The sequence below is a fragment of the Oncorhynchus clarkii genome, chromosome 3 (assembly GCF_045791955.1).
Source record: "Oncorhynchus clarkii lewisi isolate Uvic-CL-2024 chromosome 3, UVic_Ocla_1.0, whole genome shotgun sequence".
In the NCBI taxonomy this organism is placed as follows: domain Eukaryota; kingdom Metazoa; phylum Chordata; class Actinopteri; order Salmoniformes; family Salmonidae; genus Oncorhynchus; species Oncorhynchus clarkii.
This window is the reverse complement of record NC_092149.1, coordinates 70,510,126-70,534,657: the sequence shown is the minus strand read 5'-3', so window position 1 is coordinate 70,534,657 and position 24,532 is coordinate 70,510,126. Positions and strand designations below refer to the sequence as shown.

At 44.4% G+C, this 24,532-nt stretch overlaps 1 protein-coding gene across 2 annotated transcripts; it reads left to right on the top strand.

Moving 5' to 3' along the window:
- The first annotated feature begins 1,191 nt into the window (after positions 1–1,191).
- On the top strand, positions 1,192–23,399 carry LOC139403004 (large tumor suppressor kinase 2). Of its 2 annotated transcripts, XM_071146794.1 has the most exons (10): positions 1,192–1,400; positions 5,776–5,900; positions 6,012–6,419; positions 17,240–17,372; positions 17,989–19,511; positions 19,892–20,134; positions 20,266–20,605; positions 20,718–20,900; positions 22,622–22,728; positions 22,853–23,399. In XM_071146794.1, exons 3-10 carry the CDS (start codon positions 6,063–6,065, stop codon positions 23,372–23,374), a joined length of 3,408 nt encoding a protein of 1,135 aa, XP_071002895.1. In that variant the 5' UTR covers positions 1,192–1,400; positions 5,776–5,900; positions 6,012–6,062; the 3' UTR covers positions 23,375–23,399. The 2 variants fall into 2 exon arrangements, with proteins under 2 accessions (XP_071002895.1, XP_071002894.1); XM_071146793.1 differs by having other exon boundaries at positions 5,776–6,419.
- The last annotated feature ends 1,133 nt before the right edge of the window (positions 23,400–24,532 follow it).

The window sequence follows — 24,532 nt, the reverse complement described above, 5'->3', positions numbered from 1 at the left end:
TTGCATAGAGACATACCCCAAGCGACTTACAGCTGTAATCGCAGCAAAAGGTGGCGCTACAAAGTATTAACTTAAGGGGGCTGAATAATTTTGCACGCCCAATTCTTCAGTTTTTGATTTGTTAAAAAAGTTTGAAATATCCAATAAATGTCGTTCCACTTTATGATTGTGTCCCACTTGTTCTTGATTCTTCACAAAAAAATACAGTTTTATATCTTTATGTTTGAAGCCTGAAATGTGGCAACAGGTCGCAAAGTTCAAGGGGGCCGAATACTTTCGCAAGGCACTGTATATATATATATATATATACATTTTTGTTGTTTGACATAAGACTATAAAATTACCAGGTACTTAGTGATTTTAATTGAGGAAATCTGTTCCTAAGTATCTGTTCCCAAGAGGGATATGTGAACGTATCCCAATTTAATAACGTTTTTTTCAACTACTATATCTGTTTTTTGGGCTTCTTGCGGTCAATTTGCAGTGTAGGCCTACAAATGATTTATAATTATGTTCTGGCCTGACCATCCTCTCAAGAAAAAATTGGGGACACTTGTCCTAGAGGCACAAATTCCTCCAATTTTAAAGTGCATTGGACATTCCACACATAACCTGCAAAAAAACCAAAAAGCAGATCTACCCAACTCCGATTGAAGGGATCTCTAGAGTTAGCCATTTCTAAGACCAGGTACCAGATCTGGTACATCTAAATTGAAACTCTGAAACAGCCTGGTCGACCTTGGGGGCAATAGCATACACAAAGTTTTGTAGATAGACCAACATTGTTTATATACACAGTAAAATGTACAGGACCAAAAAGCGACCCCTGTGGGACACCTTTCACCTCGTCCATACCGATTGCAGACAATCTTTGAATCAATAAAAAGTGATTAACAGTATCGACAGGCAAACTGTCAGCATCCTGGGCTTTGATGTCAAGGGTTATTGGTTGTGTTTATTTGCCTATGAAAATAAAATATATATATTGAATAGTTTTGAGTGTTCGGATTCTGCTTAAAAATGTACACATTTTGTTTTACAATGGTTTTGCCATAGACATTAAAACCAGGGTTTTTGCTGGATGCAAGAATCAATGCCAAGTTTTATTAGGAAGCCCCGCCTAGAATATGTGCGGTGCTGACGTGCATTGGTCCCTCACGTGACTCCAGGAATGTTAACAATGCAGTAAGTGTCCAACTTTGTACTGCATTCTAATTCTGCCTGTAGTTGGGGGAAAATGGAGTCTCTTCTCAGGATATTTACCCGGGCCTACCGTTGAGAAAGTTCGATACATTATCGTATGGATTGTGCAACAAAGGATTGGAAATAAAGTTTTCCCGAAAAGCGTATTTGGTTGGATTCTTTCTCGGATTAAAGCCGAATGATACTTCTATCACATGGTAAGTTCAAGTCTTCATCATATTTTGGGAAAGCCTAACTATTTTGATGAAAACACAAAGATAAATGTTCTTTTCAGTACTGACATTTATGTAAATTGAAGATAAAGCCTCGGATTTCTTCCAACGCGACTAGCTTTCGGCCAGAGGAAGAGACTGCTGGGACTGAAATTCTCCCTACATTGGAATGTCGGGCTGCTCCAGGCTGCAGAGTTGCGCTCTGATCCACCGATAGATCATAAAACTTCCAGCGCAAAGTTGAGAAGGCCCCACAATATTTTTCAGTCTCGAAATGTTCTAATTAATCACAACCTCGACAAGAAAACCCATGACGTGATCAATATGTTTAGGATATTGAAACAAATGTCATTTTACAATGGTTTTGTTTTCACTAAAGCCTAGGATGGGAGGGGGTCTTAAGCGTGGCAAAATAATATTTAAATGACGTGTTAAAAGTGTTATAATGTACCTTTTGAAACACGAATGTGTCTTTAAAATGTTTCTTTGAGATGAATATGGATTCTTAGGATGTTTCTGGTTGCATTAAATGTTTGGTGAATTATTTAATTCCATAATGGTCTCTCATTCTGTAAACGGGCTGCAAATAGTCAACTGTCTTTTTGTGGGATGTGCACCATTGTTCTTAATGTCCAGATTTTTTTATGATGCTGTTTGATAAACTTTTGAATAACAGAAACTTCTCACAGATTGTTAATTACGTTTTGACATTTTTATTTCTGTATCTTAAAATAACTGCCACAATTGAACTGTTTAAGAGTAGTTTGCGTAGTGTATGCCAAATTATCCGTCTAGTACAGCAGGCTAATAGATTGGCACTGATGCAACCATGAGTTTCATTCAGGTGTGCAATAACACACGAGGTTCAAGGTATGAACCTTGTTCTAGCTCTACCTTTAAACAACATAACAGGCACACAATGTTACAAAAATGTTAATATAGGCTAGATAATAAAAAATTACTATTATGCAGGTATTACAATGAATAGCCCATTCGTTTAATTGTGACTGTAGCATATATTTTACAAGTCATATTCTAACCGGATCAGATGTTCTCTATTGTGAGTATTGATAATTGATAATACTGGCTTATTGTATTACAGTATTGTCTGTACTGTCTGGGAATCTGACTTCAATAGAATCAATGTATAACATTCATTGCAAACCTACATCTCGCATCAGGAGATCAGATATTAGCCGACTGTATTTGTTTACATGATTGACTTCTTGATTTAAAATAACTTGAATCAAAGTAATCTCGTCAAAATAAATATACTTTCATTCCAACCTAAATCTAGGTTGGATCTACAGCAACAGCTTCTAAGTGATGAATGGTAGCATTCAAGTTAACGTGTTTATATTTTACATGTTTGAAAGGACCTCTGTACTTTTCTGTTACCGTTGTGTGACTTGTGTCTCCACATGTAATTAAATATTGGATCCCAACCACAACCACTCAGACATTATTATCAGGCATTGCAGACGGAGGACCTCATTGGTAAAGACAGGCCAGGGCATTTCCATCTAAAAGGACCTGTGAGCACCAACGTGATGTTCATAGGAGCATGTCCAATTGGGTGTCAAATGAAAGCTAAGAGTATATTTTTGATTAATTAAATTATATTTACATTTTTCAACCATGTTCCATCCCAAACATTAGGAAAAGGCAAAGGCTTTGATTTCTGGTAAAACAGGTGTAAAGGGGGTCTTAGACAACATCTACCAGAAATAGTCTTAAAAGGTATCATACATACATCAACACACAATAATGTTGAAGTAAAGACCCCTGTCAACGAATATCAACTCTTCTATTTAGTTTTGGAGAAATGATTTGCCTTCTGTAAGTTTAAGAAACATTGCTTTGTGCCTTGTAATTTTGTCACAAAAACCCACATCTTTAAGATAGTTTCTAATTTCTCTCCCTCATGAGAGGGAGGATAATGACATTTTACAGAAGTAACAATTAAAGGTAGGCCTACCAATTTGTTAGTGTTTTATTTACAGTACTAGTCAAAGGTTTGTACACACCCTACTCATTCAAAGGTTTTTCTTTATTTTTTTTTACTATTTTCTACATTGTAGAATAATAGTGAAGACATCAAAACTATGAAATAACACATATGGAATCATGTACTAACCAATTAAAAAAAAAAAAATCAAAATATATTTTATATTTGAGATTCTTCAAAGTAGCCACCCTTTGCCTTGATGACAGCTTTGCACGCTCTTGGCATTCTCTCAACCAGCTTCATGAGGAATGCTTTTGCAACAGTCTTGAAGGAGTTCCCACATATGCTGAGCACATGTTGGCTGCTTTTCCTTCAATCTAAGGTCCAACTCATCCCAAACCATCTCAATTGGGTTGAGGTCCGGTGATTGTGGAGGCCAGGTCATCTGCAGCACTCCACCACTCTCCTTCTTGGTCAAATAGCCCTTACACAGCCTGGAGGTGTGTTGGGTCATTGTCCTGTTGAAAAACAAATGATAGTCCCACTAAGCGCAAACCAGATGGGATGGCTTATCGCTACAGAATGCTGTGGTAGCCATGCTGGTTAAGTGTGCCTTGAATTCTAAATAAATCACTGACAGTGTCACCAACAAAGCACCATCACACACCTCCTTGTCCATGTTTTACGGTGGGAACTATACATACAGAGATCATCCGTTCATCTACTCTGCATCTCACAAAGACATGGCGGTTGGAACCAAGAATATCAAATTTGGACTCATTAGACCAAAGGAGAGATTTCCACTGGTCTAATGTCCATTGCTCGTGTTTCTTGGGCCAATCAAGTCTCTTCTTATTATTGGTGTCCCTTAGTAGTGGTTTCTTTCCAGAAATTTGACCATAAAGGCCTGATTCACACCATCTCCTCTGAACAGTTGAAGTTGAGATGTGTCTTTTTCTACAAATGGACTATCCGGACTATCCAAATAAAGTGTTACTGAGCACTGTATAATGTACTGTACTGATCATATCTACTTTCTGCAAATATATTTGAATCCTAGTCAGTGGTCAGAGTCAGTCTCTGTCCAGACGGTTCAGAAACAGAACCCAAACCTTAAGAAATTGGTGGTCCTAAAAACATATTTTCCAAGTTAATGGTGTTAATAATTTATGCTAGCCATCTACTGAAGCAAGGGGAGGTGGGTGACTTCCATTCTGTGAGGATCATGCTTTTTGCAGCCACCATTCCAAACATCAGAGCCAGTTGTTTCTCATAGGAGATCCTGTGTGATTAACAGTACAGGTGTCTCTAATCAGTCAGATAAAATAAGAAATTAATTTTATTATCCTTGCAAGCAAATTTAGTTTGTGGCACTGTGCATACATAAAAACACATAATCAAGCATAGAGGATGACATATACAGGTAGAGAAGTGCAGTTCATGAGTGATCAATGATTCATCTGTACACAATATACACTGTACACATCAGTACTATGTCAACTACCATTCCAACTGCTGGCCAGAAGCTGCTCCTACTAGTGTTTTCTAAACATTCAGGAGACAGTGTCTCTACCCTCCTCTGTCTGTTGTTCTTTAGGGGAAATCCATATTTCTGTTGTTTATTTTGGTCCTCTCTGCCCCGTGATGGAATGATATGAGCTTTCTTGTCGTTACTTGTGGAATGGAATGCTCTATGGGTGGACGTGGCCCTCAAAGCATCACAAGAATGGGAACTGAGGCTAAAGATTCTGGAGATTGGGCAACTTGTTGTGGAGCTTGGCACTACCGTCCCAAATATGTGTTTGTTTTTCAGATAACTAGACTCACAGTGAGTGCTGTGATTGTATCAGAAAACGCCTCAAACATCCAAACCCCAAAAATGCCTTTTTCAACCCATGATGAGAGAGAGAGAGAGTGTGAGAGTAGTGTCCTGATTTAGATGGACCAAGAGGATGCCACTGTTCAATGCTATCCCAGGCCTCAAGGCCTACCAAGCATACTGGTCTGGTGGTCTCTCAGTCCAAGCTAAACAACTGTATTTTAGTCACTGTCATAATTGAAAATGTGTAATACGGTGTTTTACACCACAAAAGCTGTTACACGATTACACAGTGATAATACATTGTTGTTGCCGCTTATTCTACATGAGTGTGCACAGAGACATACTTCATTCATACCTCCTATATTCTGCCACGGACAGTAGCACTGCCACAATAGAATGTAGAAAATGTTTTGAAGATAAAACCGTAAAGGGGTGTTAATATTGGATCACACAGGAGCATTTCACACACAGTGGAGGAGACATGTGTAACTAATATGACCCTATGCCACCATGACCACAACCCGACCACACACACCGTACCCTTACAGTGACCGTTCAGTAACATTTTCTGTTCTGATCTTGTTCCACAGGCGCAGATGGGAGCCAGAACGGTTTGGGGCAAGGGTACCCTTGTCACCCCTCACAAGACTTGGAATAAGGAGGAGTGTGACCCCTAAAACACAAACACCATGGCACGCCAGTGGGATTTCTATCAGTAGGAGCCAGCCACACAGAGACAAACAAAAACAGTAATACAGAGCGAGAAAGAGAAATCTCAAACTCACATATTTTTGCACAGCTTAGTGTGTGTGTGTGTGTGTGTCAGTTTTTGGGTGAGAATTTGAGTGTGTGTTCCTTAGACTTAAACGGGAGTGTCATGAGGCCCAAGACGTTCCCCGCTGCTCCGTACATGGGCAACACGCGCCAGCGCCTCCAGGAGATCAAGGAGGGGCTAAAGCAGCCGGCCAAGCTGATGAGCCAGGCCCTCCACGGGGGCAGCTCCCGGGGCGAGGGGGGCCGCGGGGCCGAAAGCAAGAGCAAAGACCCCGGCAGTCGCCAGCAGCAGCCCCGGCCCCCTCAGAAGTTCAACAATTACCAGAATGCTCTGAGGGAGATCCGCAAGTCCCTCAGGCCGTTTGAATACAATACTGGACCCTCTTCTGGCTCTGCCCACCCCGCTGGAGGTGTCAACCGACAGATGCTGCAGGAGCTGGTCAATACTGGCTGTGACCAGGTGAGGACTGGGGAGTGTGTGTGTGTGGGCTTGCTCTCAAGTGGAAGAAACTGCTCTGGTCTGTATTAATGTCTCTGCTTGAATGCTGGCTCTATAGTCACGTATGTTAGTGGTTAACATACTAATGTGGCGGTAGAAATCCCCATTCGCTGTCATAATAATTCAATGATACACTACAACCTTTCTCTGCCAAGAGTACAGTACAGTGGTTACATAATAGAGGTCTACCGATTAATCGGAATGGCTGATTAATTAGGGCCGATTTCGAGTTTTCATAACAATCGGTAATCTGCATTTTTGGACACCGATCATGGCCGATGATCGGTAATAGCGTTTCAAACGTCACTCGCTCTGAGACTTGGAGTAGTTGTTCCGTAGTTGTTCCCCTTGCTCTGCAAGGGCCACGGCTTTCGTGGTGCGATGGGGAACGATGCTTCGAGGGTGGCTGTTGTCGATGTGTTCCTGGTTCGCGCCCAGGTAGGGGCGAGGAGAGGGACGGAAGCTATACTGTTACACTGGCAATACTAAAGTGCCTATAAGAACATTCAATAGTCAAAGGTATATGAGATACAAATGGTATAGAGAGAAATATTCCTATAATTCTTATAATAACCTCAACCTAAAACTTCGTACCTGGGAATGTTGAAGACTCATGTTAAAAGGAACCACCAGCTTTCATTTGTTCTCATGTTCTGAGCAAGGAGCTTAAACGTTAGCTTTTTTACATGGCACATATTGCACTTTTACTTTCTTCTCCAAAAGTTTGTTTTTGCATTATTTAAACCAAATTGAACATGTTTCATTATTTATTTGAGGCTAAATTTATTTGATTGATGTGTTATATTAAGTTAAAATAAAATTGTTCATTTAGTATTGTTGTAATTGTCATTATTACAAATAAATAAATAAAACAATTTTCAAAAAATAGGCAGATTAATCCGTATCTGCTTTTTTTGGTCCTGCAATAATCGGTATCGGCGTTGAAAAAATCATAGTCGGTCGACCTCTATTACATAATTCGGAGAGCAGATATACAGCGGGGCAAAAAAGTATTTAGTCAGCCAACAATTGTGCAAGTTCTCCCACTTGAAAAGATGAGAGAGGCCTGGAAAATTAGTATTTGGTCAATAACAAAAGTTTATCTCAATACTTTGTTATATACAAGTCAAATGTATTTATATAGCCCTTCGTACATCAGCTGATATCTCAAAGTGCTGTACAGTAACCCAGCCTAAAACCCCAAACAGCAAGCAATGCAGGTGTAGAAGCACGGTGGCTAGGAAAAACTCCCTAGAAAGGCCAGGTGGACTGGGGACAGCAAGGAGTCATCCTGTCAGGTAGTCATGAGGCATGGTCCTAGGGCTCAGGTCCTCCGAGAGAGAGAGAGAAAGAGAGAATTAGAGAGGGCATACTTAAATTCACACAGGACACCGGATAGGACAGGAGAAGTACTCCAGATATAACAAACTGACCCTAGCCACCCGACACAAACTACTGCAGCATAAATACTGGAGGCTGAGACAGGAGGGGTCAGGAGACACTGTGGCCCCATCCGATGACACCCCCTGACAGTGCCAAACAGGAAGGATATAACCCCTTGTTGGCTATGACAGAGGTCAAACGTTTTCTGTAAGTCTTCACAAGGTTTTCACACACTGTTGCTGGTATTTTGGCCCATTCCTCCATGCAGATCTCCTCTAGAGCAGTGATGTTTTGGGGCTGTTGCTGGGCAACACGGACTTTCAACTCCCTCCAAAGATTTTCTATGGGGTTGAGATCTGGAGACTGGCTAGGCCACTCTAGGACCTTGAAATTCTTCTTACGAAGCCACTCCTTCGTTGCCCGGGCGGTGTGTTTGGGATCATTGTCATGCTGAAAGACCCAGCCACTTTTCATCTTCAATGTTCTTGCTGATGGAAGGAGGTTTTCACTCAAAATCTCACGATACATGGCCCCATTCATTCTTTCCTTTACACGGATCAGTCGTCCTGGTCCCTTTGCAGAAAAACAGCCCCAAAGCATGATGTTTTCACCCCCATGCCTCACAGTAGGTATGGTGTTCTTTGGATGCAACTCAGCATTCTTTGTCCTCCAAACACGACGAGTTGAGTTTTTACCGAAAAGTTATATTTTGGTTTCATCTGACCATATGACATTCTCCCAATCTTCTTCTGGATCATCCAAATGCTCTCTAGCAAACTTTAGACGGGCCTGGACATGTACTGGCTTAAGCAGGGGGACACGTCTGGCACTGCAGGATTTGAGTCCCTGGCGGCGTAGTGTGTTACTGATGGTAGGCTTTGTTACTTTGGTCCCAGCTCTCTGCAGGTCATTCGCTAGGTCCCCCCGTGTGGTTCTGGGATTTTTGCTCACCGTTCTTGTGATCATTTTGACCCCACGGGGTGAGATCTTGCGTGGAGCCCCAGATCGAGGGAGATTATCAGTGGTCTTGTATGTCTTCCATTTCCTAATAATTGCTCCCACAGTTGATTTCTTCAAACCAAGCTGCTTACCTATTGCAGATTCAGTCTTCCCAGCCTGGTGCAGGTCTACAATTTAGTTTCTGGTGTCCTTTGACAGCTCTTTGGTCTTGGCCATAGTGGAGTTTGGAGTGTGACTGTTTGAGGTTGTGGACAGGTGTCTTTTATACTGATAACAAGTTCAAACAGGTGCCATTAATACAGGTAACGAGTGAAGGACAGAGGAGCCTCTTAAAGAAGAAGTTACAGGTCTGTGAGAGCCAGAAATCTTGCTTGTTTGTAGGTGACCAAATACTTATTTTCCACCATAATTTGCAAATAAATTCATAAAAAATCCTACAATGTGATTTTCTGGATTTCTTTCCTCATTTTGTCTATCATAGTTGAAGTGTACCTATGATGAAAATTACAGGCCTCTCTCATCTTTTTAAGTGAGAGAACTTGCACAATTGGTGGCTGACTAAATACTTTTTTGCCCCACTGTATCAGGTCGAATTCAACAATCTGCTTGGCGCTGGTTTCTTTATCCTCTTTCGGAACGAGCGAGTGAACATCTTCACACCTGAGAGAGAATAGGAGAGGAAAAAAGAGAGAGGAAGAGGTTAGGAAATGGGAGAAGAGGACAGGTAGTGTTTCCGCAGGAAATTATGTCAGCTCATACATGCTCACCTTTCACCTAAAGAAATAAAGCCTTTGCTAAACTACTATAGTTCAGATATGGAAAGCCTTATTACAGGAAAATAAGCTAATTCTATCATTGATAAATATCAGAGTTTTTCTGAATAATACGGATCAGACTGTGCAACATAGTTCAATCGCTCTTTAAACACTCATAACTGGCCTAAGATGAGGTCATTTTTAAAGGGCTCAGCTTTGACTCTGTGTTTTAAAGCTCTTGGATTGGCCAGAGACAGGTCACTATAACCAGACTCAGTACTATGCCTTTGTGGTTGAAGGCTTAAGGACAGGCCTGAGTACAGGCCCTGGGATTGCAGCACTCGGCATCTAAAGAATGCTTATCTCAAGCGCGTGCACCAAACTACTGAGAAACCTTCCTCAGACACCAGCACAGTGGAATTATGAGCTGTTACTTCAGAGAGAGAGGGAGAGCGAGAGAGATGCAAGCCACATCAATAAACATATTGATTTGAGTTATCAGAAAGCTGTTGTGTGCTTGCAGGTGTCCTTTGCTACGGCTTGATCTTGATCTTGTTCTTGTTATTACACACACAGATTTTTACTGCTCCTGTAGGACTAGGAATGTGTAGTTAGTTTGTGTATAGTTAGTGTGTAGTTAGCATGTAGTAATAGCGTAGTTAGTGTGTAGTTACAGTGTAGTAAGTGTGGTTTGGCCTCTAGTTCCTCTGAATGGCTCAGACCGGAGAGAGAGTGGGAGCACTGTCAATACAAACAGGAAGTGGCGATTCAGTGGTAGCAGGGTGGAACAGTTCCATCTGCTCCCATCGCGTCGCCACAGACAATCTGGCCACGTTCTCTCGCTGTCTCTCTCTCTGTCGGTGTGTCTCTGTCTCTCACTTTTTCTTTCGCTACCCCTCTTATCTCTCTGTCTGTTTCTCTTTCTGTATTCTATATTCCGTTTATTCTCCTCTCATTAGCTTTACATATTTATTTGTGCTTATAGACACAAGCAGAAGGATAAACTGACAATTAAAATAATTGTACACGTTTATATTTTACAGGCAAAACATTTCTCTCTTTTCCTGCCTACTGATTTTGAAACTGATGGATTATAGGTAATGGTGTCTCAATGAGCGATGTGGCAGTCACCTGTCACTGTGAGTATGTGTTTGTCCTAGGGCTGTGTCCACTGAGCGGACCACTGAGCGTGGGCCCTTGTTTTCCCAACATTCCACAGCCGTAATGGCCGCCGTAGTGAGTGGCCCATTTGGTCTCAACCCACCTCCACTCCCACGGGCCCTCTGGCCTGATTCTTACCAGACGCGCCACCTCCTCTCCTCCTCCAGCATGTTTTGGTGGGGAAGCGAGGGAGGACCACCAGAGTGTGGAGGAGCTCTTTCCTCTCCTCTGCCACCTTCCTTCCTTCATGTGTACAGCGGTTCCAGTATTACTGTATTATGGGCAGGCCCGGCCCCGCGAAATGGAATGGAGACGGAAATCTTATGCACGCTAGGCGTATTAAACCGCCGCCATATAAAACGACGTGGCTGCCGTGTTTATTTAACGATGAGGTTAACAGGACGTGTGTGTGTGTGTGTGTGTGTGTGTGTGTGTGTGTGTGTGTGTGTGTGTGTGTGTGTGTGTGTGTGTGTGTGTGTGTGTGTGTGTGTGTGTGTGTGTGTGTGTGTGTGTGTGTGTGTGTGTGTGTGTGTGTGTGTGTGTGTGTGAGAAGGAGAAGATGGCGGAGCGCTATCTGTTGTTCCACAGGCCTATTGATGTCACTCTCTCTCGGCCTGTCCATCCAGACTCCGCTCTCTAAAGGTCTCCCATATGGGTTTCATTTCCCATAGTGGAATGTGTTGCAGAATTAGGTCAAAGTGAAAATGAATATAAAAAAACAGCCTTCCTCTCAGAGTAAGAGTTGAGTGTGTGTGCATACTGTCAGTGCCGTCTGAGATGTTTTGGCATGTGTTTGGGATAACTTCTTGGCTTGTGGCTGTAACCATTATGACAAGGGTGCAAATGTGGCGGAGGATATTGTAAGCTGGAAGCCACATAAGAGTCAAGAAGAGCCTCTTCTGATGCTTAGAATTCCATTTGGCCTAAATGGCACCAAAAAATGTATCCCTTTTTTATTTTACCACTACAATCTGTTCTTAGGATGAAACTGAAAAATAACACCTTGTGTAGAAAGTAAACATCCGCACCTCGATGATGCCAAGTGTGCTTATGTCTGCATAACGAGGAAGTATGGAACAAATGTCTGGTCTGGCGATCAATGACAATGGAGTACGCTGCCGAGCCTTCCATAATTAGAAAGAGGAGATTCTCACGATTAAAATGGTCTAAATATACACATTGCTAGATATAAAGTGGGGCAAAAAATGATTTAGTCAGCCACCAATTGTGCAGGTTCTCCCACTTAAAAAGATGAGAGGCCTGTAATTTTCATCATAGGTACACTTCAAATATGACACAAAATGAGAGAGAAAAAATCCAGAAAATCACATTGTAGGATTTTTTAATTAATTAATTTGCAAACTATTGTGGAAAATAAGTATTTGGTCACCTACAAACAAGCAAGATTTCTGGCTCTCACAGACCTGTAACTTCTTCTTTTAAGAGGCTCCTCTGTCCTCCACTCGTTACCTGTATTAATGGCACCTGTTTGAACTTGTTATCAGTATAAAAGACACCTGTCCACAACCTCAAACAGTCACACTCCAAACTCCACTATGGCCAAGACCAAAGAGCTGTCAAAGGACACCAGAAACAAAATTGTAGACCTGCACCAGGCTGGGAAGACTGAATCTGCAATAGGTAAGCAGCTTGGTTTGAAGAAATCAACTGTGGGAGCAATTATTAGGAAATGGAAGACATACAAGACCACTGATAATCTCCCTCGATCTGGGGCTCCACGCAAGATCTCACCCCGTGGGGTCAAAATGATCACAAGAACGGTGAGAAAAAATCCCAGAACCACACGGGGGGACCTAGCGAATGACCTGCAGAGAGCTGGGACCAAAGTAACAAAGCCTACCATCAGTAACACACTACGCCGCCAGGGACTCAAATCCTGCAGTGCCAGACGTGTCCCCCTGCTTAAGCCAGTACAGTGCCTTGCGAAAGTATTCGGCCCCCTTGAACTTTGCGACCTTTTGCCACATTTCAGGCTTCAAACATAAAGATATAAAACTGTATTTTTTTGTGAAGAATCAACAACAAGTGGGACACAATCATGAAGTGGAACGACATTTATTGGATATAACTTTTTTAACAAATCAAAAACTGAAAAATTGGGCGTGCAAAATGATTCAGCCCCTTTACTTTCAGTGCAGCAAACTCTCTCCAGAAGTTCAGTGAGGATCTCTGAATGATCCAATGTTGACCTAAATGACTAATGATGATAAATACAATCCACCTGTGTGTAATCAAGTCTCCGTATAAATGCACCTGCACTGTGATAGTCTCAGAGGTCCGTTAAAAGCGCAGAGAGCATCATGAAGAACAAGGAACACACCAGGCAGGTCCGAGATACTGTTGTGAAGAAGTTTAAAGCCGGATTTGGATACAAAAAGATTTCCCAAGCTTTAAACATCCCAAGGAGCACTGTGCAAGCGATAATATTGAAATGGAAGGAGTATCAGACCACTGCAAATCTACCAAGACCTGGCCGTCCCTCTAAACTTTCAGCTCATACAAGGAGAAGACTGATCAGAGATGCAGCCAAGAGGCCTATGATCACTCTGGATGAACTGCAGAGATCTACAGCTGAGGTGGGAGACTCTGTCCATAGGACAACAATCAGTCGTATATTGCACAAATCTGGCCTTTATGGAAGAGTGGCAAGAAGAAAGCCATTTCTTAAAGATATCCATAAAAAGTGTAGTTTAAAGTTTGCCACAAGCCACCTGGGAGACACACCAAACATGTGGAAGAAGGTGCTCTGGTCAGATGAAACCAAAATTGAACTTTTTGGCAACAATGCAACACGTTATGTTTGGCGTAAAAGCAACACAGCTCATCACCTTGAACACACCATCCCCACTGTCAAACATGGTGGTGGCAGCATCATGGTTTGGGCCTGCTTTTCTTCAGCAGGGACAGGGAAGATGGTTAAAATTGATGGGAAGATGGATGGAGCCAAATACAGGACCATTCTGGAAGAAAACCTGATGGAGTCTGCAAAAGACCTGAGACTGGGACGGAGATTTGTCTTCCAACAAGACAATGATCCAAAACATAAAGCAAAATCTACAATGGAATGGTTCAAAAATAAACATATCCAGGTGTTAGAATGGCCAAGTCAAAGTCCAGACCTTAATCCAATCGAGAATCTGTGGAAAGAACTGAAAACTGCTGTTCACAAATGCTCTCCATCCAACCTCACTGAGCTCGAGCTGTTTTGCAAGGAGGAATGGGAAAGAATTTCAGTCTCTCGATGTGCAAAACTGATAGAGACATACCCCAAGCGACTTACAGCTGTAATCGCAGCAAAAGGTGGCGCTACAAAGTATTAACTTAAGGGGGCTGAATAATTATTATTATTATTCAGACGAATAATTTTGCACGCCCAATTTCTCCGTTTTTGATTTGTAAAAAAAGTTTGAAATATCCAATAAATGTCGTTCCACTTCATGATTGTGTCCCACTTGTTGTTGATTCTTCACAAAAAAATACAGTTTTATATCTATGTTTGAAGCCTGAAATGTGGCAAAAGGTCGCAAAGTTCAAGGGGGCCGAATACTTTCGCAAGGCACTGTACATGTCCAGGCCCGTCTGAAGTTTGCTAGAGAGCATTTGGATGATCCAAAAGAAGATTGGGAGAATGTCATATGGTCAGATGAAACCAAAATATAACTTTTTTGGTAAAAACTCAACTCGTCGTGTTTGGAGGACAAAGAATGCTGAGTTGCATCCAAAGAACACCATACCTACTGTGAGGCATGGGGGTGAAAACATCATGATTTGGGGCTGTTTTTCTGCAAAGGGACCAGGACGACTGATCCGTGTAAAGGAAAGAATGAATGGGGCCATGTATCGTGAGATTTTGAGTGAAAACCTCCTTCCATCAGCAAGGGCATTGAAGATGAAACATGGCTGGGTCTTTCAGCATGACAATGATCCCAAACACACCGCCCGGGCAACGAAGGAGTGGCTTCGTAAGAAGCATTTCAAGGTCCTGGAGTGGCCTGGCCAAAATACCAGCAACAGTGTGTGAAAACCTTGTGAAGACTTACAGAAAACGTTTGACCTCTGTCATTGCCAACAAAGGGTATACAACAAAGTATTGAGAAACTTTTGTTATTGACCAAATACTTATTTTCCACCATAATTTGCAAATAAATTCATTAAAAATCCTACAATGTGATTTTCTGGATTTTTTTTTTCTTTCTTCTCATTTTGTCTGTCATCGTTGAAGTGTACTATGCTGAAAATTACAGGCCTCTCTCATCTTTTTAACTTGCACAATTGGTGGCTGACTAAATACTTTTTTGCCCCACTGTACCTATATTTCCCTATAGGAAACAATGGGAATATCTCAGAGTTCCAGGAGTCATTTTTCGTTGTTGTTTACATTTTAACTACCAGCAACTTGGGCAGGTCTCATTGCCATCAATAACAAGCAGGCATTGCGACGTAGAACAATAGGCTGGGAATAGAATGTTTGGAAGGTGAGTTGGTGCCACGGTGCTCAATAGAACTAATAGTAGCTGGCAGGGTGAAAAATGCCCTAAAATGAGGCCTGTTTTTCATGATTACTTCAAAACTACGGCAAGCAGCTGGGACATATGGTAATATTATATTACTCATTTTATCAGAAAAAAGCATTGTTGAAAATGTAATGTGTCCAGCCTAGAAATGGAAAGTCAGACCCCGAAAAATACAGATTTCCAAATATCTGGAATTCTTTGCTTCCTGGCTTGTGGAATGTTGGGAACATCTGTCACCATGACATTGGAGGTCAGAGTTGGAACGCAACGCACCACCAGGCTGTCCACAGCAGCCAGCCTCCACCCAGTTTCAGTCTCGGCACAGAGCAGAGAGGGAGAGGGGGGATGGGAGGGGGCGAGAAAAGCAATAGACAGAGAAGAAGGGCGAGAAAGTGAGCAAGAGAGAAATTAACTTAGGAAAGGATAAGGGGGAGCGAAAAGAGTGATTGAGGTTTCTGAGGGACTGAAGTCTCCACATTAGCATGGAAACCAGGCAGCTAGTCAGCACTCTCCTTTAGCTATGGTGGAATCCAACACACAGGCCCAGGCCAGTCACCATAGAGTGACCATAAACATACATGAATGTTTATATTTGGTTGTGTGTGTGCAGCGCTAATAGGGGTGTGCAAATGTGTGTGTGTTATGAGGGAGGGAGGGAAAGAGTGTATTTTGGTTCAGTCGTATGGGCAGGCCCACTCTCAGATGGACACACATACTCACTCACTCACTCACACACACACACACACACACACACACACAGAATGTGTAGAATATCTGTGGCTCCGGTTTCCTGGCTCTGAGAGTTGAATGTGCCCACTGTTGCTATGCAGCCCTGTTTTTAAACACATTTATGTTTGACTAAGTTTCCTCCCTGCAAATGAAAGCACCCGGTCGGCCTCAAAATCTGTGGACACGGAATGGCTGCATTACACCGTTTAAACTAGTATAAAGTCCACTTCAGTCCACTTTTGAAAATGGCCTTAGTTTATTTCCTTGATTTAATGTATATGTTTTAAACAACAACCTTAAGGAGCCATTTCAGATGAGCAGAAGTATTTGGTTGGAGTTCTCTAACTGACCAGTGGAGGCGGTGTGGGCTGAATGCCTGTCTTGACTGAGGGTCATTTCCAGTGACGTCTTATGCTATTCAGGGATATTTCCTCATGGGGTGTCTTGTCGCCTAGTTAAAGAACGGTCACAGCTTGTGTCATGTTTATTTTCACATCTCACTCACTGATGTTGAATGGCTGTTGTTTGTACTCTGCCTATCAGCCAGTGTGAAAATATCAGGATAACCTGCTTGACCGTTATAGAAAAACTAAAATAAGTACTGGAGTATGGTGCTGAACTATCACTGTAGAGGTCCTTGTCATAAAAATAGCCTACTATTGGAATGTTGAAAGAATGTTAAAGGTTGTATGTTCTCAGCTCTCTGTGTTCTTTGTTGTTGTGTGTGTGTGTGTGTGAGGCAGGCTCAGGAAGTGGCTGGTGCATGACCCCAGGAGAAGAGGATGCAGGTGCAAGGCCTGCTGGGGGGCTGTTTTTATCGTCACCTGATGTGTGCGTGGGTTACAGCAGAAGAGACAATGACAATAGAAGACACTATACACTGTTTAGCTCTAAAATAATAGAGACAATGCAATCTGTTCCCCAAAATGAGATGGACGAGCTTCATCAGTCACATTGATTTACTTAATTAAGCAATAAGGCCCGAGGGGGTGTGGTATATGGCCAATATACCATGGCTAAGGGCTGTTCTTCAGATACAGCCCTTAGTCGTGGTATATTGGCCATATACCACAAATCCCTGAGGTGCCTTATTGTTATTATCAACTGGTTACCAACGTAATTAGTAAAAATAAATATTTTGTCATAACCGTGGTATACCCGTGATATACCACGTCTGTCAGCCAATCAGCATTCAGGGCTCGAACCACCTAGTTTATAATGTCCGTTAGACACCATTTATTTGTTGTTTTGCCACCAGGAAATGGCGGTGCGGGCTCTGAAGCAGACGGGCAGCAGAAACATTGAGGCTGCTCTGGAGTACATCAGTAAGATGGGATACCTGGACCCACGCAATGAACTCATCGTCCGGATTATCAAGCAGACCTCGCCAGGTAACATAACCCATGCACACATATTCTAAATATATGCACAGAGAGTTTAAATTGCAATAATATATGAACTCAAATTGTATTGGTCACATACACATGGTTAGCAGATGTTATTGTGAGTGTAGCGAAATGCTTCTGCTTCTAGATCCGACAGTGCAGCAGTATCTAACAGGTAATGTCTAACAATTCCACAACAAAACCTAATACACACAATCTAGTAAAGGAATGGGATGAGAATATATAAGTACAAAATATATAGATGAGCAGTGACAGAGCGGCTAAGATGCAATACATAGTAAAGAATAGATAGTTCTATTTATTAAAGTGGCCAACGATTTCAAGTCTGTAGGTAGGCAGCTGTTTAACAATCTGATGGCCGCATTGGGAAAGTGGTATTCCTGGTCGTAGTGCTGGTTAGTTGACGTCTCTCTGATATCCAATAGTTCTTGCTGGCTGTATGTAATAACAAGGAGTACCCACCAAGGTTTATCTGGGCTAACAATGTAAGAAATAATACATAAAAAAACAACAGTTTCATAAGGACTTCAAGCGAAGTTGCCATCTCTATCGGCGCCATCTTGCCAGACAACTCACTCACCACTATAATTTCTGTCCACAGGCAAAGGGGGCATGCCAAACTCAATTGACCACAGACCACCATTGGAGGGAACAAGTGAGGGTGCCATGCCTCCCTACCACCAGATGGGGGCATCGATGTATGAGGGTGCTGGCTATGGGCCAGAGGGGCCCTACATGGGTGCCCCTCCTGTCATGAACTACATGATCCCCCCCTCGGGCACAGCACAGGGCCCTGCCATGGTTAACCCCATGGGACGCCCGCCCAGTATTGGAGCCTACCCTTCATCCATGGCCGCCCAGAACAATCCAGGGAACCCCATGTACCCCCCAGGTGCCCCGCAAAAGGCCTACCCAGGCAGCATGGAGCAGGCCATGATTGGCTACAGCGTCCCTGGCCAGACCCTGCAGCCCCAGGCACCAGGAGGCCCCATCCCCGTACCCCACTACGACTACGGCCACGGCCGGCCTCACATGATGGAGCCCTCGGGCTACGGCATCAAGAGGAGTGCATCCTTCCAGAACAAGATGCCACCGCTGGCGCCCGACAACTACGTCAACATGCAGGTTAAAGGGGCCATGGGCCAGAACGGGGGAGGGTACCCCCCTAACCTGTACCTACCGCCCCATTCACACCCCCGGCAGTCCAGCCCCACCTCACACCAGGTCCACATGATGTCCCGCTCGCCCGGTGGAGCTGCCGCCGCCATGGGGCCAGATTTCTCTGACCTCCCCCAGGGCCTGCTCACGCCTTCCAGAGCCAGTCTCAACCTGGACCTGTATGAGCAGCACCAACACCACTGGGCCGGGCCCCAGGGGACTGAGGGGGCCCCTCCAGCCAGGCAACCCCAGCCTCAGGGGCCCTTCCGGGGAGAGGTGCGAGTCCCCAGCAGGACCAACTCCTTTAACAACCGCTCAGCGCCCCCCAACAACGTCCGGCCCACTTTGGTACCTCCAGCTCCCGGCAAGCAGGACCCGTCCCTGGGTCCACCCAACACCATCACGGCGGTGACGTCGCCCCCCATCCAGCAGCCGGTGAAGAGCATCCGGGTGATGAGGCCCGAGCCGAAGACTGCTGTGGGGCCGTGTCACCCTGGCTGGTTGGCCGCTCAGGAAGCATCTGAGCCCCTCGCCTACATGCCTGAAGAGGCCTACGCTCTGGAGCCTGCCCAGGAGCCCCGCTGTCCACCACCTCCCTACCCCAAAACCCTGCTCATATCTGGGGCTTCTTCAGAGGCAGGGCCCCTGGAGGCCTCAGACCTCAACACCCCTGCTAGGCCACACGGTAGCAGTGGAGGAGGAGGGGGAAAGGCAGAAGAGAGCCAGGTGAAAGAGAAGGCCAAGTCTGGAAAAGGAGAGAAGGCAGTGAAGGACAAGAAGCAGATCCAGACATCGCCGGTGCCGGTGAGGAAGAACGGGCGTGATCAGGAGAAGAGGGAATCGCGCATTAAAAGTTACTCACCCTTCGCCTTCAAGTTCTACATGGAGCAGCATGTGGAGAATGTGATGAAGACCCACCAGGAAAAACTGAACCGCAGGCTCCAGCTGGAGCAGGAGATGTCCAAGGTGAGACAGGGAGAGACCTAAAGATTATGAATCTAAAGGATTATCCCTGAGAACCTGTGTTGTAGACAACAGCTAGTTTGTCCTAAATACCTAGAACAGTCCAATACATTGTCCAAAACATTTAGAAAAACATTTACTCAGGGTTCAGTCATTTTGACCCCCTTTTGAGACTGTTATGAAATACACAAAAAATAAAGCATTTTATTAGTGAGGTAATATATTAGTGACTTGTTATCTTATATTAACAGTTAATGGAGACATTCAAAACATAAAACACTTCAAGATATATAAAATATAATATCATTGTAATAAGGCACATATACAGGATATTACCAGGGTGACGTATCCTCTTTATTTCTACATTCTTCCCCTTCCTCCAGGCTGGCCTATCAGAGGCCGAGCAGGAGCAGATGAGGAAGATGCTGAACCAGAAGGAGTCCAACTACAACCGTCTGCGCCGTGCCAAAATGGACAAGGCCATGTTTGTCAAGATCAAGACACTGGGCATCGGGGCCTTCGGCGAGGTGTGCCTGACACGCAAGGTGGACACGGGAGCCCTGTACGCCATGAAGACGCTGCGCAAGAAGGACGTGCTCAATCGCAACCAGGTGGCCCATGTCAAGGTAAAGATGAATGATCATGCTGAGGAGATGCTACTGATGATGTTTCCATGTTATTTCAACGTTATTGTTACACCAAAGACACATTTCTACATGTTGTGTAGACTGGACAGTGAAGTGTTTCTATCCCTAAGGCTGAGCGTGACATCCTGGCGGAGGCAGACAACGAGTGGGTGGTGCGTCTGTACTACTCGTTCCAGGACCGTGACAGCCTCTACTTCGTCATGGACTACATCCCCGGAGGAGACATGATGAGCCTACTGATCCGCATGGGCGTCTTCCCTGAGCCGCTGGCATGCTTCTACGTGGCTGAGCTGACGCTGGCCATCGAGAGTGTCCACAAGATGGGCTTCATCCACCGCGACATCAAGCCGGACAACATCCTCATCGACCTGGACGGACACATCAAGTTGACCGACTTTGGCCTCTGCACTGGCTTCCGCTGGACGCACAACTCCAAGTACTATCAGAAAGGTGAGCAGGGGAAAGACAAAGGACACGTTTTTGCACTGTGTATATGCTGTTTTATAGACAGCTTTTACTTGATATGATATGATCGATATGTAATGTCCTCTCCTTTCTCCAGGGAGCCACATCAGGCAGGACAGCATGGAGCCCAGTGACTTTTGGGATGACGTGTCCAACTGTCGTTGTGGCGACCGGCTGCAGACCCTGGAGCAGCGGGCAACACGGCAACACCAGCGCTGCCTGGCACACTCCCTGGTGGGCACTCCCAACTACATCGCCCCTGAGGTGCTGCTGCGCAAAGGTGAGGGCAATACTGGACATGAAGGAATGGAGTGGTCATACAGTGCCTTGCGAAAGTATTCGGCCCCCTTGAACTTTGCGACCTTTTGCCACATTTCAGGCTTCAAACATAAAGATATAAAACTGTATTTTTTTGTGAAGAATCAACAACAAGTGGGACACAATCATGAAGTGGAACGACATTTATTGGATATTTCAAACTTTTTTAACAAATCAAAAACTGAAAAATTGGCCGTGCAAAATGATTCAGCCCCTTTACTTTCAGTGCAGCAAACTCTTTCCAGAAGTTCAGTGAGGATCTCTGAATGATCCAATGTTGACCTAAATGACTAATGATGATAAATACAATCCACCTGTGTGTAATCAAGTCTCCGTATAAATGCACCTGCACTGTGATAGTCTCAGAGGTCCGTTAAAAGCGCAGAGAGCATCATGAAGAACAAGGAACACACCAGGCAGGTCCGAGATACTGTTGTGAAGAAGTTTAAAGCCGGATTTGGATACAAAAATATTTCCCAAGCTTTAAACATCCCAAGGAGCACTGTGCAAGCGATAATATTGAAATGGAAGGAGTATCAGACCACTGCAAATCTACCAAGACCTGGCCGTCCCTCTAAACTTTCAGCTCATACAAGGAGAAGACTGATCAGAGATGCAGCCAAGAGGCCCATGATCACTGGATGAACTGCAGAGATCTACAGCTGAGGTGGGAGACTGTCCATAGGACAACAATCAGTCGTATATTGCACAAATCTGGCCTTTATGGAAGAGTGGCAAGAAGAAAGCCATTTCTTAAAGATATCCATAAAAAGTGTCATTTAAAGTTTGCCACAAGCCACCTGGGAGACACACCAAACATGTGGAAGAAGGTGCTCTGGTCAGATGAAACCAAAATTGAACTTTTTGGCAACAATGCAAAACGTTATGTTTGGCGTAAAAGCAACACAGCTCACACCATCCCCACTGTCAAACATGGTGGTGGCAGCATCATGGTTTGGGCCTGCTTTTCTTCAGCAGGGACAGGGAAGATGGTTAAAATTGATGGGAAGATGGATGGAGCCAAATACAGGACCATTCTGGAAGAAAACCTGATGGAGTCTGCAAAAGACCTGAGACTGGGACGGAGATTTGTCTTCCAACAAGACAATGATCCAAAACATAAAGCAAAATCTACAATGGAATGGTTCAAAAATAAACATATCCAGGTGTTAGAATGGCCAAGTCAAAGTCCAGACCTGAATCCAATCGAGAATCTGTGGAAAGAACTGAAAACTGCTGTTCACAAATGCTCTCCATCCAACCTCACTGAGCTCGAGCTGTTTTGCAAGGAGGAATGGGAAAAAAATTCAGTCTCTCGATGTGCAAAACTGATAGAGACATACCCCAAGCGACTTACAGCTGTAATCGCAGCAAAAGGTGGCGCTACAAAGTATTAACTTAAGGGGGCTGAATCATTTTGCACGCCCAATTTTTCAGTTTTTGATTTGTTAAAAAAGTTTGAAATATCCAATAAATGTCGTTCCACTTCATGATTGTGTCCTACTTGTTGTTGATTCTTCACAAAAAAATACAGTTTTATATCTTTATGTTTGAAGCCTGAAATGTGGCAAAAGGTCGCAAAGTTCAAGGGGGCCGAATACTTTCGCAAGGCACTGTATATTTGATAAATAAAGAAGCACATTGTGGTCTTGTTAGTGAGCGGCTGTGGTCTTGTCCCTGCAGGGTACACCCAGCTGTGTGACTGGTGGAGTGTGGGAGTGATCCTCTTTGAGATGCTGGTGGGACATCCACCCTTCCTGGCCCCAACACCCACCGAGACACAGATAAAGGTTAGTAGTCTGTCGACTCACGGCTCAGCTGAACTACAGAATGTGGAAATGCGATATAACTAATCAATTGTAGCTCTGAAACATACTGTTTCCTCACAGTCTCCCCCTTCCCTTTCTTCTTCAGGTGATAAACTGGGAGAGCACACTGCAGGTGCCCCCGCAGGTTAAGCTCAGCCCAGAGGCTGTCGACATCATCGGCCGTCTCTGCTGCTCCCCTGAGGAGCGTCTTGGGAGCAATGGCGCCGGCGAGATCAAGACTCACCCCTTCTTCGACCAGATGGACTTCTCCAGCAACCTGCGCACCCAGCCCGCCCCCTACCGGCCCAAGATAGCCCACCCCATGGACACATCCAACTTCGACCCGGTGGAGGAGGAGGGGGGTCCCGGGGCGTGGAGTGACAGCGGGGACAGCACACGGGCCTGGGAGACCCTCTGCACACCACACGGGAAACACCCGGAGCACGCTTTCTACGAGTTCACCTTTCGCAGGTTTTTTGACGACAACGGCTGCCCCTTCCGCTACCCCAAGCCCCCTGAGATCAGCCACAGCCAGGGGCCTCCCACCAGTAGCAGAGCCAGCAGCATGGGCCCTGAGGAGGAAGATGAAGAGGTGGAGGAAGAGCAGGGGGAGCCTGTGTATGTGTAGAAGAGCCCAGACTGTTGGCTTTCTGAACTATTACCCCCCCCCCCCCCCCCCCCCTCTTCTCTCTCTCTCTCCAACAATCAACACTTGCAACTTTCTATCTACCGCTGTTCTTCTCAGAGGGTGTGTACGTGTGCGTGCGTGCATCTATATTTGTGTGTGTTTGAGAGACTGAATAGGACGACCTGACATCTGTTTAACAATTCAGACACTACTGTGTGGAATCTTCAGCGTGAGCAAAGACTACAATAAGAATCCCTGATCTGGGACCAAGAACAACTAACTGTACAAGGGCTAGGGATTGGATAATGAAGCCAGAGGACTGTTCTGAAAGCAAATTAATCAGAACAGGAACAGATAGGTATTCTATGGAAATTAAAGTATCCGCTGCGCTGTGGAAGTTTACAAAAGTGTTCAGATAAGTGTTTGACACTAGGACCGTTACTATGGGTGATCCTAGTGCTCTATCCCATTCCTTCGCCTTGGGTCTTAGAGATCTCTTCTTCCAGGTTCGCCTTACCCCAGGAAGTTAACACAAACACTTCCTGGACGTCAGGTTGGTCTGGACTGAATTAGCTGGTGGTAGAGGGGAAGAATGCAACACTTCTCACACAGCTGTGACAAAATAAGTTACCAAAATACAAATTCACATGCGCACATGAACACTTTAAAGGATGGTTGAACTACACAATTTAGCAGGAAGCAATGGGGTTGTCCTCTGCAGCTAACCCACCTAAAGCCTTGAGCATACCGATTGTGTAAAACTGTATGCGTTCCGACAGAAGTCCATTAATTTCAGTGGAAGGCAATTCTCACCTCTGGGACTCATCTGCCAGACTCGGTTGCGATGCTTGTCGCTGCGTGTAGTGTGTTGCATGCATGTGTTGGATTTTTCCAACTTGTGCTGTTGCTTTGCCATGCGGTATCGGGAACGGAAGTAGATAATCAACCGAAGAAGTTGCTAATATGTAGCTAATGTGTAGCATGATTATTTTTGTTATGATGCGGTGCATGGATTGCGAAGACTACGTAAAATTTACCGTACGGCAATGTAATAATGCAACCTGTGTGCACACGGCGTAAGTCGCGGCATTTTTCAAAGTTAGTCTGACATGTCAGTCTAGGCATTCCCCAGCTGTGACTCCTACCTTTTAGCTTCAC